Below are 15,045 nucleotides of genomic sequence, written 5' to 3'. Positions count from 1 at the left end.
ATAACAAGAGCAATAACAGTCAGTGTTAGTACTATAGGAACAACTGAGGGAGAGGCTCTTTTCCATAGAAATACCTGTCTTATGCCCTTTCTGCCCTTTGAGACTCAAGTTTCATTTAGGCACCAATCTCTCTCTCTCTCCTGTCCACTAGAAGTATTATCAGAAAGGTGAATTGGAATAAAAGCATTGACTTTCCAATTTTTCTGACAGTAGCTAACAGGAAAAACTACATTTTATAACACAACCTAACACACACACACACACACACACACACACACACTTTAGATGCAATATACACAAATTTAAAAGTAAACCCCAAATGGCTTATACTGAATACTACCTATTCTGTTTTATTAAAAAAAAAAAAAAAACTGCACCGATTTCATGATCCCTTCACTAACGGTTCATAACTCCAGATTGAAACACTGACCTAAGCGACATGAAAGCACAGTGGCGTCATGAGACAAATATAAGGTGGACATAGAAATCAACTTGCTTCTATACCATAAATTCGTGAAATGGTAATGCAGAGCAGTTCTTAAAAATAAAATAACAGGATGCCACAGACTTCTTTGATCACACCATTATTACCTTTCCCAAAACCTGGATTATCCTGGATCTGTCCTGCTGATTAGATTTACTATAAATACATCCTGGCTTCCACTCTCAAAAGGCACCCCAATGCTGCTGTGCAATCTACTTCTTTTTCATCATAAATACATTTCAACTTGCCTAACATTCCCCTCAACGTCTATCTTTTCACTTGTTTTTAATCTATATTCCCCCTGCCTCAAGAAAAGGAATGTTCTTATCTTTTCTAAAATTTACTTCCTTACTGCGCCCCACCCTCTAACACTACCAGAACTTGCTCAACCTTCTCTATTTACTTTCTCCACTTGACTATTCCATGTCTCCCTCTCCACTGGCTCTTTTCCCTGTGTCACGAATGCATCAAGTTTGTTCTTTCTCTGTATAAAACAAACCCAAAAAGTCCTTTTCTCAGCCTTGCTTCATCCTCAACATAGCATCCTTTCTTACATCTTTGACTAAAATCATGAAAGAATAGGCTTCATTAGTTCTCTCCACTTCAACTTCACTCCTCTTTTCTAGTTCAATCTAGTTAACCTGATCTCTGCCTTCGTTATTATGAAATTACTAAAAAAACTGTATGTGTGATATCCAAATAGCCCAAATGCTGACCATCCTGTCATTCCCATATCCTTTCCTAAAACAATGATTCTAACTAGACCACAGCACGCCACCACTTTCTAAAAATTCGATTTATAGAAAACTTAATATAAGTGTAGTATAAAACACTTTACATACTTGATCTTAATTCTAAAAAAGATAAATTTTAAACTGAGGTGTAGAAGGTTAAGAAACTTGTACATGTGCAAACTGCTAGTAAGTAGTGGACTGGGACTAACACTAGAGCTCCATGCTGTGCTGTCTATGACTCAGATGTGCTGCCCACATTCTAGGACTGCCAACAGAAGGGCCTACTCACTTCTCCATCCCTCAGGTAACCAACCAAAAAGGCAAATTAAACATTTCTGTCCACTTTAACATTAATGTTGCCAATGAGTCACTTGCACCCAGATCACAAAATCAATAATCACTTAATCAGTTTGGAAAAAAGTTTAAAAGTAAAAAAAGAGGCTGGGTGCGGTGGCTCACGCGTGTAATCCCAGCACTTCGGGAGGCCAAGGCAGGCAGATCACGAGGTCAGGAGATCGAGTCCATCCTGGCTAACACGGTAAAACCCAGTCTCTACTAAAAATACCAAAAATTAGCTAGGTGTGGTGGCGGGCACCTGTAGTCCCAGCTACTCAGGAGGCTGAGGTAGGAGAATGGCGTGAACACGAGAGGCAGAGCTTGCAGTGAGCCAAGACCATGCCACTGCACTCCAGCCTGGGCCACAGAGCGAGAGCCCGTCTCAAAAAAAAAAAAAAAAAAAAGAATAGAGGCAAAGAAAGTAAATACACCTATTATTTGAACAGTCTCCAACTTAAACTGAGATATATAAAAACCATGAGAAAATTAGAAAGTAAACTATACCTTCTGTAGAAAATAACTTTGAAAGCTCATAAAGTTGTTTGTTTTCACAATGTTTGGACAACTTTTACAACAAAACATCCTAGTAAAGAGTGACTTCATGGCTGGTGGTCCTGTCCACGTGCTCACCATTGAATTTGCAATCTGCAAATAATTAGAAAACAAAGTAATTTCCATTACCAATGCAAACATACTTTTAAATAAAACAGTTTCTTAAAAGTTATCAATACTATAACTGCATTGGTTTTTCAACAACTTCACTTCTCAGAAATTTATAACAATTTAGCATTTTATCACCATTTCCAAGAAACTATACAAACTCACCCTGCAGAAAAAATTCTTTTTCCAGTCGGGCATGGTGGCTTACGCCTGTAATCCCAGCACTTTGGGAAGCCGAGGAGGGTGAATCACCTGAGGTCAGGAGTTCAAGACCAGCCTGGCCAACATGGTGAAACCCCATCTCTACAAAAATACGAAAAACATTAGCTAGGCATGATGGCGGGTGCCTGTAATCCCAGCTACTTGGGAGGCTGATGTGGGACAACCGCTTCACTCAGGAGGGGGAGGTCGCAGTGAGTCAAGATGGCACCATCACACTCCACACTGGGTGACAGACTCCGTCTCCAAAAAAAAAAAAATTATTTTTCCTTTTTTTTGAGATGGAGTCTTGTTCTATCGTTCAGACTAAATAAAGCGCAGTGGTGCGATCATGGCTCACTGCAACCGCTATGTTCCAGGCTTTCCTGGGCTCCAGATTCTCCTTCCTCAGCCTCCTGAGTAGCTGGGACGACAGGTGCACACAACCACACCTGGCTAATTTTTGTATTTTTGGTAGAGATGGGGGTTTCACCATGTTGGCCAGCCTGGTCTTGAACTATTGACCTCAAGTGATCCGCTTGCGTCGGACTCCCAAAGTGTTAGAATTACAGGCATGAGCCACTGCACTCGGCCAAAATAATTCTTACGTGTACTTATAATTATTTTCTACAAGTTAATTTCTAAATGGCAGTATTAAGTTTTAGAAAAATATGTATGCAAAAGACTTATATTTTGAATAGTCTGTCTTTATTCATTTAGACAGATATAATTCTAATATTTTAACCTCATCAGACAGAAACATCATCATGAATTTTAAATAAGGTTTTTCAATCTACCCTAACTGCACAAAAAGCCAAATGCAGTGCTACTATTCAAGCCTGCAAGCATGCTTTACAAAAGCGTATCTTGCTTTACCCTATGTCTTGCTATTGATATTTTTAGGGTATATAAAAATCATGCCCGAAAAAAATGAAATTATGATTAAACAACATATTCTACAATTTTATAGACCTGCTAAGATTTTAGCATACAGGGATCACAAAGATCTTTATAGAAACAATGAAATTATATTCTCTGCAGATGGTTTTATCAAAGAAAATCACTGCTTTCTCTCACATATCTGAGAACACAGGAATTAAACTACTCACTTATTATCATTAAAAATAAATCAAAACCATTATTAACTTGTTGAAATATAGGACAAATGGATTTAACAGTGAGGAAGGCAAGCAAGAGTCACTAAATGGAAAATGAACCTACTATCAAGCTTTTAAAAAATACCTGGAAAACATTATTCCTGGCCAAAATTTAGTCTGCATTTTTCTGGTTTCCATTTGTTCTACCTTCAGATAATTTGCATCTAAAGAAACATATTTGGTTTTCTTAATTAACTTTTCTAGAATATTATAGAGTCTACCATTTTAAGTTACTTATCACTAATACCAATTTATAAACTCAAATCAATGTGAATAATTATTACAGTGGGATAATTGAGATTAATCAATCGAGCACAGTGGAACATGGCGGCACATGCCTGTAATCCCAGCTGTGTCGGGGGCTGAGGCAGGAGTATCACTCAAGCCCAAGAGTTTGAGACCATCCTGGGCAACATTGTGAGATCTTGTCTTTATTTAAAAAAACAAAATACACACATACACACACACACACACACACACACACACACACACACACACACACAGAGAGATTTCATGTACTTTAATGTAAAACATCACTCAAATCAAGAAATTGCTCACCAAATATGTTCTTCGCTTTAAAAATGTGGTTGACAATTCAACAAAATGGTGAAAATTCTCTTTGATTTTTAAAATCTCTAACTTCATTTTGACAATTATAAAATTATTCTGCATATCTATTTTCAGGTCAAAACATGTTTCTTTCAAAACAGTCCTATTAATTTAAAAGCATTTGGCAAAAGCTTTCAAAGAATCAGTTACCAAGTAAATTTAAAGACTAGGTGAATTTTAATTCATTTTCAGAGATGCAAAGAATACATACAATAGTCATCTTATTTCCTTTATGCTATATATAATCTCACCTTTGCAAGACAGAAGCAAGCTGACATTCTTACTCTGTAGAAACACTGCTCTTGTTCTAATATATCAGTGAGTGCAAGCCGAGATGCTGGAGTAGGGAATTTTTCCAAAGCCAAAATGGATTCCTGCTGTGCAACAACATCTCTCTCATACCGGAGCTGATACTGCCACATAAAATCAGCTTGCTCAAATTCTACCTTTCTCAATACCGACATATCTGGGTCTATCCTTATCCACAGCAAAGGGGAATCGGCACTGAAAGAAAATATAATTTTATTTTTAATTTAATTTTTAAACTTATAATCTACATACTTAGAAAATAAATACAAAGCATTTATTAACCAGGTTCCCTTTTAGATGTAGTATTCAAGACTGCCTGGAGTTTTACTGTATTCATTTTTTAAAACTGCACTGACAAATTCCTCATAATGTTTAACATGTATCAACTTTCTCACAATGTCTGATCCGTATCCATCTTGCTAAAAAGACAATCAAAAATAAGAAAATATTAATTGTCTTTTACAAAGGATACTGAATCTCTCATTTCCCATCTGAAATTATTTTGATGATTTTGATTGGTGATTATATGAGGCAAAAAAAAGAATGAGACGAATTTCTTGTTCAGCTGACTTAAAACTTTTAAAAACACTAGACTCATGATTGCCTTTTTCAAACAGCAAGTTCTGAAATCATAATTTGGAGGCATATCACAAATTTATTTTCATGTATTTCTGAAAGTAACAAACACTGTTTAAAAAATCTAGTCTATGTCAACACTTTCATGAAAAAAAAACACCACCTGTAATATTAGTTCAAATTCAGCAAATATTATTGCATGCTTACTACAGGCAAAGTACTTGCTATGAAAAAATCAAAATTAACACTGATCTCAGCTGGGTGCAGTGGCTCATGCCTATAATCCCAGCACTTTGGGAGGTCGAGGCTGGTGGATCATTTGAGGTCAGGAGTTCAAGGCTAACCTGGCCAACATGGTAAAACCCCAAATCTACTAACAATACAAAAATTAGCCAGGCATGGTGGCATGCAGCCAGGCATGCAGTAAGCCAAGATGGTGCCACTGCACTCCAGCCTGGGCAACCAAGCAAGACTCTGCCTCAAAAAAAAAAAAAAAAAAAAATTAACACTGATCTTGAAGGGCAAATGAACATAATCTATATATAAACAGTAGTGATGATCTGGCAATCAAGTTAGTAAATAATTACAGAGGTTTTATAAAAAATATACAGGTACAGAATGGGCAAAATCAGAAAGTCTGAGCTGTATCATATTTAAAAATAAAACACTGTCAATCAATAAATATTACCACATAAAGTTTAGAACAGTGGTTTTTAAATTGTTTCGCAAGCATAGGGAGACTTAAGGCACCCCAGACCTTTGTTCTAAGGACAAAGAATCAATACCACCCGGGAGCTCATGAGTAATGCAAACTATCAGGCCTCACTAGTGTACTACTGGATCAGAAACTGCATTTTGGGAAGGTCCCCAACTGATTCGCATGCACGTTATAGTTTGAGCACTGCTCTAGAGGCCACCAAGAGAGAACAAGAAAGCTGCCTAGTCAAAGTTGTGCCCACCCCTCAACCATAATGCATTTCCTCTTAATTTCACCTAGGCCCTGCAGACTTACTTTTATCTCTTTGATTAGTTATGATTTTACATAAACTGTTTTAACATAGGGTTTCTATTAAAAAAATTTTAAAGCACTCATCTGGAGGACAGTTACATGCTTTTACATATGCATAATGAAGTAGACAAATGATAATGCAGAAAAATTATAACCTTATATTTAAGTTAACTAACTTACTCCATTGCAGAAAGATCCATGTCAACTTCCTCCCCATTCATCAGTGGGATTTTTTTCTTTTTATTCCTACATTTAAGAAAAAGTAGGTTAGAAAATTGTGAGATTTCTAATTCTGAATGGAGATTAACAGCAGCTAAAGTTCAAATAAAGGATTTCACACAACATTGAAAGCTATCCTTAGGAAAAATGGATATCAAATGTAATAAAATTTAAATAGAACAAAGTCTGTTTATTTAAAAGCTGGTGGGAATCAAGTAAATATCAAATTGCTTTCCTGATCAAATGTTAACAAGAAGCATAAATATATAATAAAATGTCAACCTAAAACATATATTCCAAGAACTGGTAGCTGCAATTTTGTATAAAAAAGGGGATATATCAATAAAGAAAACTCTTAAATAGAAAAAGGATCAGGCTTGAAATGGGAAACGAATAATTCTGAGTTGTCTGCTGCATATACGCAAAGTTCTGTCCTACATGAATTAACTAATAAAGTATCGTAAGAGTACTGATCATATGTAGAACCAATTAATATGCACAAGATTCAAGATAAGCAAAAACAAAAGCAACTGTTTTTATGTTAACTGGGGAAGGGCAAATAAAAACAGGAACGGAGAAAAGTTTTCCTGTGTTCCTCATACCAGAGAATACTCAAATGACATGCTGTTATTACAGAGAAAAAAACCTGAGAATAGCAATCAAATGTTACCAATTTCCAAGGTGGACAGAACAAAAAGAAATAAGTATCTCACTCTGATTTAAGAAAGAATTTTCTCAGAGTAAGAATGACTGTAAGATTTCAGAATCAAGTTCTTTAAAGGACTTCAAAGTCAACAGACACTCTCATCTACCTGAGTGAACTAAACACAGTCATGAGTATAACACTTCTGTTCCTGAAAGTTAGTATTTCTCCAGCAAAGCACAGATATGTTCTCATCTCTCACTATTCAGAGTACATACTAATTGTTGTGCCAAATAAGTGGTAAATGAAAAACATATTACAGAAAAGTGGAAATTTGCCTTTGAAATATATAGAGAATATTCTGAAGGGGCATGATGATATAGAGAAAAAAAAAAAAAGACACAGCAAGATGCAGAGGCTTTTCATGACATATTGAGCTCTTTCCCTTCAATCACCATTTTTCTAATATTTCCTGTCGGTATTAATCCAACAAGACTAGTAAGAATGAACCTATTTGTCTTGAATTTTTTTCTAGTACCAAAAACTCGAACTTCCATTCTCGCCCCTTGGCCTCTACCTTCCAACAAAATGAGGATTCTTAAAGCTAAATGTTAAAAAATTCTTACTTAATTCTAAAGATAAAAATGTCATCAAGAAGGCAAGCAAACAAAGAATGTTTGGTAATACAAACTGGAAGTAAAATGAGGAAAAAAAGATACCTGATAGCATGTTCTCTACCTAAAAAAGTAGGTATACATAGGCTGGGCATGGTGGCTCATGCCCGTAATCCCAGCACTTTGGGAGGCCGAGGTGGGCGGATCATCTGAGGTCAGGAGTTCAAGACCAGCTTGGTTAACATGGTGAAACCTCACCACTACTAAAAATACAAAAAGTAGCAGGGGGTGGTGGCAGGCGCCTGTAATCCCTGCTACTTAGGAGGCTGATGCAGGAGAATCGCTTGAACCAGGAGGCGGAGATTGCAATGAGCTGAGATCACGCCACTGCACTCCAGCCTGGGTGGCAGAGCAAGACTCTGTCTAAAAAAATTAGGTATACCTAAAACCACAAAAACCCCAGAAGAAAACCTAGGTAATACCATTCAGGACATAGGCATGGGCAAAGGCTTTATGACTAAAACACCAAAAGCATTGGCAACAAAAGTCAAAATTGACAAATGGGATCTAATGAAACTAAAGAGCTTCTGCACAGGTAAAAAAGCTACCATTAGAGTGAACAGGCAACCTACAGAATGGGAGAAAATTTTTGCATCTATCCATCTGACAAAGGGCTAATATCCAGAATCTACAAGGAACTTAAACAAACTTACAAGAAAAAAACCAACCCCATCAAAAGTGGGTTAAGGATATGAACAGACGCTTCTCAAAAGGAGACATTTATGCGGCAAACATGAAAAAAAGCTCATCATCACTGGTCATTAGAGAAACGCAAATCAAAACCACAATGAGATACCATCTCACGCCAGTTAGAATGGCCATCATTAAAAAGTCAGGAAATGGCAGGTGCTAGAGAGGATGTGGAGAAATAGGAACGCTTTTACACTGTTGGTAGAAGTGTAAATTAGTTCAACCATTGCGGAAGTCAGTGTGGCAATTCCTCAAGGATCTAGAACCAGAAATACCATTTGACTCAGAAATCCCATTACTGGGTATTACCCAAAGGATTATAAATCATTCTCCTATAAAGACACATGGACATATGTTTATCGCAGCACTATTCACAATAGCAAAGACTGGGAACCAACCCAAATGCCCATCAATGATAAACTGGATAAAGAAAACGTGGCACATACACACCATAGAATACTATGCAACCATAAAAAAGAATGAGTTCACGTCCTTTGCAGGGACATGGATGAAGCTGGAAACCATCATTCTCAGCAGACTAACACAGGAACAGAAAACCAAACACCACATGTTCTCACTCATAAGTGGGAGATGAAAAATGAGAACACATGGACACAGGCAGCGGAACATCACACACCAGGGCCTGTTGGGAGGTCGGGGTCTAGGGGAGGAATAGTATTAGGAGATATACCTAATGCAGATGACGGGTTGATGGGTGCAGCAAACCACCGTGGCCTGTGTATACCTATGAAACAAACCTGCACGTTCTGTACATGTATCCCACAACTTAAAGTATAATTTTTAAAAACTAGGTATACTACAGAATTTTTATTTTGGCATTTTAGTCTGTGAGATTTGTAGTTTACCTTTCAATTTATAGTTATTATGTAATGCCTACCTTCTACTTTTGGAATGGCAGGGTATATCGTGTTTAAGGCTGTTTTCTTCAATTTGCAGTGTATGATTGAAGGATCCATCTAACTCCTGCACTGTCACTTTAAGTGGTCCCTTTTTAAAAAAACAACACACTGTTCAGAGATGTGATTTTAAAAATACCAATATGTATGCTTATGTGTAGAGAGAAATATAAATCAAGATATAAAATGATACTACACCAAATGAGTATCTGGAGACCTAGATAGGTAACTGGTGCCAAAGAGGGCAACTGGAAGATTCTGAGTCCCCTGATATCTCTGTACCTCCTCTTCCCTTCTTTGACAAAGACAATGTTTTCACAATTTATCCTCTGCAAACAAAATCTCATTAATTTCTAAGTAGTAACCCATCCCTAAGTCCCTCTTCTATTGAAACTGAGGAGATAGCAGTACAAAGGCCATTTTGGAAAAACACTTACCACATATTTCTGAGTTCCAGGAGATGTATAGTCCTGTTTTATTTCCAATTCCAAGACATTTCGTTTTCTATTAAATGCAAAACTTCCATAAAATTTTACCACTCCACTCTGATCTCTGAAGAATTGTAAAGGAAATTTTACATACGAAAATGAATATGTACTAAACAAAATAAATTATCCATATCAGTATTATTAATTTTCAAGTGCATTCCCACCAGTTCAAAGTTTGAGAGGATACTCTACTGTAAATCAGGTCGCAAAGTATTCAAAGTGCTTGTGAAAAACGCTTTCCCAGATTTAAATAAAATTTCTGAAACACTGACAAATTTGTGTTTTGAAAGAAGCAGAACCACTATACAAGGTTATTAATATAATAAAGTGAAAAATGCAAAAATTGCAAAATTCCAAGACACCAAATTGTGCCAACCCCTAACTACGTCCACAAGTCACCAAACTACTGCATCTCACAAGTAATCCCACAGGCCTCTCTGGTAGATTACTTACCTATTCTACCATCAAACCAGTTTTTTTACTCACATATTTTTTACTCACTAGAAAGTACTTTAAAATATGCCAAACTTTACAAATATAAACATACGTGTGTGGACCTTGATGTCTAGTAGGAATCTCAGATGAAACAATTCACAGTTCATCATTATTTCTACCACTGTTTAGAAATATAAACAGTTCATACCTCCTTTAGTCCCCCTCAAACCTCTCTTCTTCCATCTTCCCCTTGCACATATACCTTATTCCCTTCCCCACTTTGTTGAACTGCTATTGAAAAGGATACACCCACTGCTTTATTAACGGCTGAATATCTTTGCCAGAGACATTTGAAATGGATTTCAAAAACCCAGATGTGGAAACCAACATCTGACTCCACATATGTGACTGGAACTTCTGAGATGAAGCAGTACTAGCCAGACTTAGCAGTTTATTGAAAACCTGTAAGGATAAAATCATTTAGTAAGTTCATATAACAGATTCTTTTCAATTATATAGAATACTCACTTTGCACTGTAACTTTATTATAGTCAATTATAGAAGACAATAATTTCACTATTTATTACATAGATTATTCTAAAGACTACCAGCAATAGAAATATGCAAAGATGTAAGCCGCCAGAAAACAAAATCATTCTTCATATAAACATTACTGAATGTTAATGATATACTGCATAATACTGTTCATTAAGAATTACAGTAAGAATAATATATAATACTGTGGGCAGCAAGTCACCCAGGTGCCAAGGCAAGAGACCAAGGGCACGAGCTGTTCCAGTATAATAAAGAAAATAGGTAAAATAAGAATAGTTATACTAGACATAGATCATAGATATGATTATATAGGAATATCATTAATCATTAGTTTGTAGCAATTACTCTTTATTCCAATATTATAATAATCCTTGCTCTACAATTATAACCTAGGAAAAACCAGGTCATACAGAGATAGGAGCTGAAGGGGCACAGTGAGAAGTGACCAGAAGACAAGAACGTGAGCCCTCTGTCACGCCCAGACAGGGCCACTAGAGAGCTCCTTGATCTAGCGGTAACACCAGTGTCTGGGAAGACACCTGCTACCAAGCGGACCATGGTCTAGCAGTGGCGTCAGTGCCAAGGAAAAGCATCCGCTACTTAGCAGACTGGGAAAGGGAGTCTCCCTTTCCCTGGGGGAGTTTAGAGAAGACTCTGCTCCACTACCTCTTGTGGAGGGCCTTGACATCCGTCAGGCCCACCCACAGTTATCCGGAGGCCTAACCGTCTCCCTGTGATGCTGTGCTTCAGCAGTCATGCTCCTGTTTCACTTTCATGTTCCACTCCGTACACCTGGCTCCGCCCACCTGGCTCCACCCTCTAGATAGCAGTAGCGAAATCAGTTAAAGTATTAAAGTCTCTGACTTTTCTGAAAAGAGCACAGAAGAAATAATGACGTAAGCTGTCCTCTCTCTCTCCGCCTTGGCTACCTAACAGGGAAGGGACCCCTGTCTGGTGGACATGTGACTCACGTGACCTTATCAATCATTGGAGATGACTCACACTCTTTACCCTGCCCCCTTTTGCTTTGTATCCAACAAATAACTGCACAGCCAGGCATTCGGGGCCACTACTGGTCTCCGCGTCTTGGTGGTAGTGGTCCCTCAGGCCCAGCTGTCTTTTATCTCTTGGTCTTGTGTCTTTATTTCTACGATCTCTTGTCTCTGCACACGGGCAGAAAAACCCACCAACCCTGTGGGGCTGGTCCCTACGTAATACCTATAATTTATTGTGGTATGAGTTTACACAGAAGCTAGAAATTAAGAAGTTAATGATACTCATCAGGATTTATATCACTCCAAAGCCTGAGTGGCTCTTTATGGACCATCTCTCATTTAATGTTTCTGTTCTTCATTCTAAAGGCTGGGTGCGGTGGCTCATGCCTGTAATTCCAGCACTTTGACTGACCAAAGCAGGTGGGTAGCTTGAGCCCAGGAGTTTGAAACCAGACTGGGCAACATGGTGAAACTCCATCTCTACAAACAATACAAAAATTAGCCAGGGGTGATGGTGCATGCTTATAGTCCCAGCAACTCAGGAGGCTGAGAAAGATGAGAGGATCCCTTGAGCCTGGGAGATCAAGGCTGCAGTGGGCCGTGACTGCACCACTGCACTCCAGCCTGGGCGACAGAGTAAGACCCTATCTCAAAAAACAAACAAAACAAACCAAAAAAAAGGCAAGGTGAAAGACAGAAAGATTAAAGAAACTGAACTTTACAGCAAACTTAAAATGCTTTAAAAAAATATTTTTTACCTGTCTCTAAGAATGTTATCAATGAAAAAAAAAAGGCTGAACATTTGGTTTCCACTCTCAACTACTAAATCACAACTATTTACACTGAAACTTGTTTAAAATATATGGCAAAATTTAGCAATAGCAAAAATAAACATCTTTTATATTGGTTTACGTTTTTCTATTGAAAACAGTTTAAAGTGGTATTTCATCCTTAATATAATGCAGAACACAAATTCATATGTATAGAAATGTTTTACTTTCATCCCCACAATTGTAATTTTTTTTTTCTCTTGAGACAGAGTCTCGCTCTGTCGCCCAGGCTGGTGTGAAGTGGCACAGTCATAGCTCACTGCAGCTTCAACCTCCTGGACTCAAGCAATCCTCCTGCCTCCACCTCCCAAGAAGGTGGGACTACAGAATCGTGCCACTATGCCTGACTTTGTAATACAAATTTTTTTTAGATGGGGTCTTATTATATTGCCCAGGCTAGTCTCGAACACCTGGCCTCAAGCAATCATCCCACCTCAGCCTCCCAAAGTGCTGGGATTACAGGCATGAGATGCCATGCCCAACCACTACATTCTATCTTCATAAAAATCATGTGCTAAGTTGTTCTGGTATTGATATCCATTCTACATCTGAGGAAATGCAAATATAAAGCACAGGTTACTTAGTGGGCAAACAAAACTATAAATCCAGATGTCCTAACTCCTATTCTACAGAAACATATTCAGGTTGCACACATACAGATATTTATTTACCATTGTTAAGTTCTTAACTTTAATACTTACCTGTAGCATAAATTCCATACTGATCCTATTTTCAATCAATCTCATCACAAGGTGGGCTTTACACTGAAACATAGTGTAGTATTCCCAGGACAGTGTATGTGGATGCTTTATTGAAAAGTGTAGATGGGAAGCTGGACTAAAAAAAAATAAACACATTTACCTAATAAAGCAAATTTGACTATTAATAAACAATAAATTTCATGACCACATCAAGAAAATATCCAAAAAAACCTCATGGGAATATATAAACAATTTCCTTAGTACTAAGAAACATCTAAAAATAAACTTAACTGGAAGAAAATTATGAAGTTTTACTTAAGGACATAAAGGAAAATCTGAATAAAAAGAAACAAATAGCAAGCTCCTAGATGGGAAGATACAATACTGCAAATACTTCCATTCTCCCCAAATTCTTCAATATAATCAATGCAATTCCAATAAATATCCCAACATTGAAGCATGCACAAATGTACGTTAAGGATTGATTATATATATAAAACAAAAACCATTATAAAAGTACTAAAAGAAAAGAAGGAAAAAATTTCTCTTTATAATTTTGGAATGGGAAAAACTTTCCTAAGAAAAAATATAAAATCTGGAAGATATAAAGACCACAATGACTATGTAAAAATAAAAATTTTTCACATAATGAAAAGGATCATACATTTAGAGAAAGATAGTCTAGAAAATATTTATGACATACATGAACATTTGTTTACAAATTATCACTAGACAAAATAATGCTATGGTAAATATCTTTTTACACATGTGCAAATATTTCTGTATGATAAATGCCTAGAAGAAGAATTTCTTTTTTTGGGGGGAGCAGATAAGAGTCTCACTCTTGTCCCCAGGTCAAAGTGCAGTGGCACAATCTAGGCTCACTGCAACCTCTGCCTCCTGGGTTCAAATGATTCTCTTGCCTCAGCCTCCCGAGTAGTTGGGACCAGGCACCCGCCACCATGCCTGGCTAATTTTTGTATTTTTTGGTAGAGATGGGGTTTTGCCACGTTGGCCAGGCTGGTGTCAAACTCCTGAACGCTGGTGGTCCACCTGCCCAGCCTCCCAGAGTGCTGGGGTTACAGGCATAAGCCCCCGCGCTGGGCCAGAAGAATTTCTACATGATCACATACCTAGAAGAATTGCTGGATCTAAAAATTACCCATTGTACAATTCTGATTAGTACCACACTAAATTCCCCGTCAGAAACACTGTATTGAACTATACTCTCACAGTGTACGAGTGGTGCTATGATTTGTTTGAATGATGGTGTCCCCTCCAAAATTCATATTGAAACTTAAACCCCAATGCAACAGTTTTAAGAGGGGTGGCCTTTGGGAGGTGATTAAGTCATCAGGGATCTACCCTCATGAATGGGATTAGCGCCCTCATAAAAAGGCTCCAGGCTGAAGGGAGTGTTGTCTTGCCCTACCATCCCTTCCACCTTGTGAGGACACAACATTCTTCCCCACTGGAGGATGCAGCAACTAGGTGCCAACTAGGTGCAGAGAGCAGCCCTCACCAGACACCAAACCTCCCAGTGCCTCAATCTGGAACTTCCCAGCCTTCAGAACAAGAAGTAAATTTCTACTGTTTATATTATTACCCAGTCTGTGGTACTTTGTTATAGTAGCATAAACAAACTATGGCAAGTGGTATCACACATCTCCTTCAAAATGTAGCATATTGGTTAAGGCAGGAGGATTGCTTGAGCCCAAGAGTTTGAGATCAGCCTGTGTAACAATATGAGACCTCACTTAAAAAAAAATAAAAAACTTTTTTTTAATGTGGCATATTAAAACTTAAAATACTTTAATCAATTTGAT

General features: G+C 37.6%; 1 protein-coding gene across 3 annotated transcripts in view; it reads right to left on the bottom strand.

Moving 5' to 3' along the window:
- The window catches only part of TAF2 (TATA-box binding protein associated factor 2), a 109,076-nt gene that overhangs the window by 54,022 nt on the left and 40,009 nt on the right, over positions 1-15,045 (bottom strand). For all 3 annotated transcript variants that reach the window (XM_030937893.1, XM_010357784.2, XM_030937894.1), the window contains 7 exons: positions 13,220-13,355; positions 10,446-10,600; positions 9,653-9,767; positions 9,197-9,306; positions 6,253-6,318; positions 4,430-4,682; positions 2,059-2,199 (listed from right to left, as the gene is read on the bottom strand). In XM_030937893.1, coding sequence (XP_030793753.1) covers positions 2,059-2,199; positions 4,430-4,682; positions 6,253-6,318; positions 9,197-9,306; positions 9,653-9,767; positions 10,446-10,600; positions 13,220-13,355 — 976 coding nt within the window. The remainder of the gene's footprint in view (positions 1-2,058; positions 2,200-4,429; positions 4,683-6,252; positions 6,319-9,196; positions 9,307-9,652; positions 9,768-10,445; positions 10,601-13,219; positions 13,356-15,045) is intronic.

Source organism: Rhinopithecus roxellana, chromosome 9, assembly GCF_007565055.1.
Source record: "Rhinopithecus roxellana isolate Shanxi Qingling chromosome 9, ASM756505v1, whole genome shotgun sequence".
NCBI lineage: Eukaryota > Metazoa > Chordata > Mammalia > Primates > Cercopithecidae > Rhinopithecus > Rhinopithecus roxellana.
Note: the sequence above shows the minus strand (reverse complement) of the source record. Positions and strands in the feature narration are given on the sequence as shown.